General features: G+C 41.1%; 1 protein-coding gene across 1 annotated transcript in view; it reads left to right on the forward strand.

Moving 5' to 3' along the window:
* adgrg2a (adhesion G protein-coupled receptor G2a) overlaps positions 1-2235 on the forward strand; it is a 28608-nt gene that overhangs the window by 6431 nt on the left and 19942 nt on the right. Inside the window, exons 4-5 of the mRNA XM_008292308.1 lie at positions 818-858; positions 941-1077. Of these exons, the coding sequence (XP_008290530.1) occupies positions 818-858; positions 941-1077 (178 nt within the window). The remainder of the gene's footprint in view (positions 1-817; positions 859-940; positions 1078-2235) is intronic.

The raw sequence follows: 2235 nt of genomic DNA on the forward strand, positions 1-2235 counted from the left end.
TGCTCGTATTCATTCAGTCATATAAATAAGACTGTCTGAGTATCATAGGTCTGCTCTGTTGCTGCTTCAAACTGCTTTGTTTATTTCAGCCCACAGCCAACCACACATTAGCAAAGGGATTACTGTCATTATATTTTCTGTAGACTCTCCCAAAACTTTCAACCAGGAAGTAAACGCTCTGACAAAGACGGTCATTTAGCAACAACAGGAAATCCGACACAAAGAGCTGCTGTAGGTGATTCAGAACACTGGTCTCGTGTTAGCAATCAGGAAGTGGGTTTTGAAGTCTATGTATATGCTGAACATCCCCATCAGTACAGACCATCACACATATTAGAACATGTAGAAATGTCAGTCTGGCGTTCCCACATCTGTAATCCAGACGTAGACGGCACCTGTTTCCTCTGTTCTCTTTATTTAACAGAACCTTAAGCCGAGAAGAAAACCTGCAGGAATTAGGAATAAACTGTGAAACTTTCTGCTCTTTTGGCTTTCAGCGCACAACAGAAACATGTGTTGCTCTCCTCCTGTTTAACCTGCATGTGTCAAAGCTCCATCACCTCCCACACAGTCTCAGCGTTTGTCTGCTCTCCCCCTCCGTCTTCCACTCAGGTGTCAAAAGCGTTTGGTTGTCACGCTGACGGCGCTGATGCAGCACACGGAGTAACAAGCTTTATAGATTCCTGTCAGGTCAGTCTGTTCCACAAACTGGCAACACCTTGTTTTTTTTTTTCATGCATCACAGTAAAATTTCTCCTCTAATACTAGCAAATCTCTGCAACCCTACCCTCCTCCTCCCTTATTTCTGTCTTTGCAGAGAGTAGAGGAGGTGTCCTGTAGGGAAAAGGCCAATATCAGGTAACAGCACGTCAGTAGGTATGTAGTAGTGCGGCTGCTACGTCTACGTCAGATCCTCACGGTGAACACTTTTTGTTTCCAGCCAGACGAGCTGTGATGTGCTGCTGCTGCTCGGCCGTGTCGTCTCAGCGTGCGATCTGCAGCGAGCAGGAGTCTCTGCACTGCAGCAAGCCGGAGACGGGATGCAGGCGAGAGTGACGGGCGAGGTGGAGAGAGTCGGTGAGCACTCGTCAGTCAGTCGGTTCAACTTCATTCACACGCACACATGTTTAAAGACAGGACTGGTCATTTTTTCTGAGCTTATAAATTGCAGATACAGTCAAATATATTCATACCTTTCCATTAAAGAAATTAATCACAATAGTCACTCAAATAACTAGAAACTGAAAAAAGTAATAATAAATAAAAATTTGAACAATTATAATTTAGTGATGTAAGACATTGCTGATGAATTGTGGTTGAAAAGAAAAATAAAAAAAAAATAAAATAAAAAAAAACTGTCCTGGACAAATTAGAGCCTTTTGCTGATGAGCAGTGAAATCAAAATACCTGTCAACAGGTGCAAACGTCTGATTAAGAGTTACAGAAAACACCTGATTGCAGTGATTGGATCAACAAAATATTAGTTTACAGGTTCCATCATGCTTGTTTACTTGGGTTTTTGTTTGTTTTGTTTTTTTTTATTTCTGTTGAACCACAATTCAAAAGCAACGTCATGATGTTCATTAAATTTCTATGTATTATTACTTCTGTCAATTTCCGCTTATTTCAGTGACAGCTGTTCATTTCTTTCTTGATGAGAGGGTAGGAATACATTTGAGGATGACTGTATATTCACATATGCAGTTAAAGATCTTTACACGCTGGAAAAAAACAAGAATTTGTGTGTTTTTGAGTGGTACTTTTAAAAAATACAAGTTAATTCGTGGTGAATCCTGAGCCCTCACCAAAAAATATTAAAACCATTATATTGTTCCCCCTTTCAGCAAATTTGCAGCTCAAAATACTGCAAAGATAGTTAATTTCACCATGACTGTGTAACTCCTGGTTTAAACCCTGTTCGATGTAGCTTTAAACACAGCTGACCTTCAGGAAGAAAACTCTCTCTGTTCTGTCGTTAGTTTCTTCAGACGAGTCGCGACAATCGAATCAGTATCATTAGCAGAGCAGCAGCTTAAGGAAACAGTTACGAAGCGACTGCTAGTTCGAAAAAGCCACGGTTCAGTCACTGTTTTGTATTTGTTCTGTTTGTCTAGACCAGGGGTGTCGACATCCGGTCCTCGAGGGCCGCAATCCTGCATGTTTTAGATGTTTCCTTCTTCCAACACACCTGATTCAAATGATCAGGATCGTTATCAGACTTCTGCAGAGCTTGAT

Source organism: Stegastes partitus, unplaced genomic scaffold (genome assembly GCF_000690725.1).
Source record: "Stegastes partitus isolate 25-593 unplaced genomic scaffold, Stegastes_partitus-1.0.2 Scaffold800, whole genome shotgun sequence".
NCBI lineage: Eukaryota > Metazoa > Chordata > Actinopteri > Pomacentridae > Stegastes > Stegastes partitus.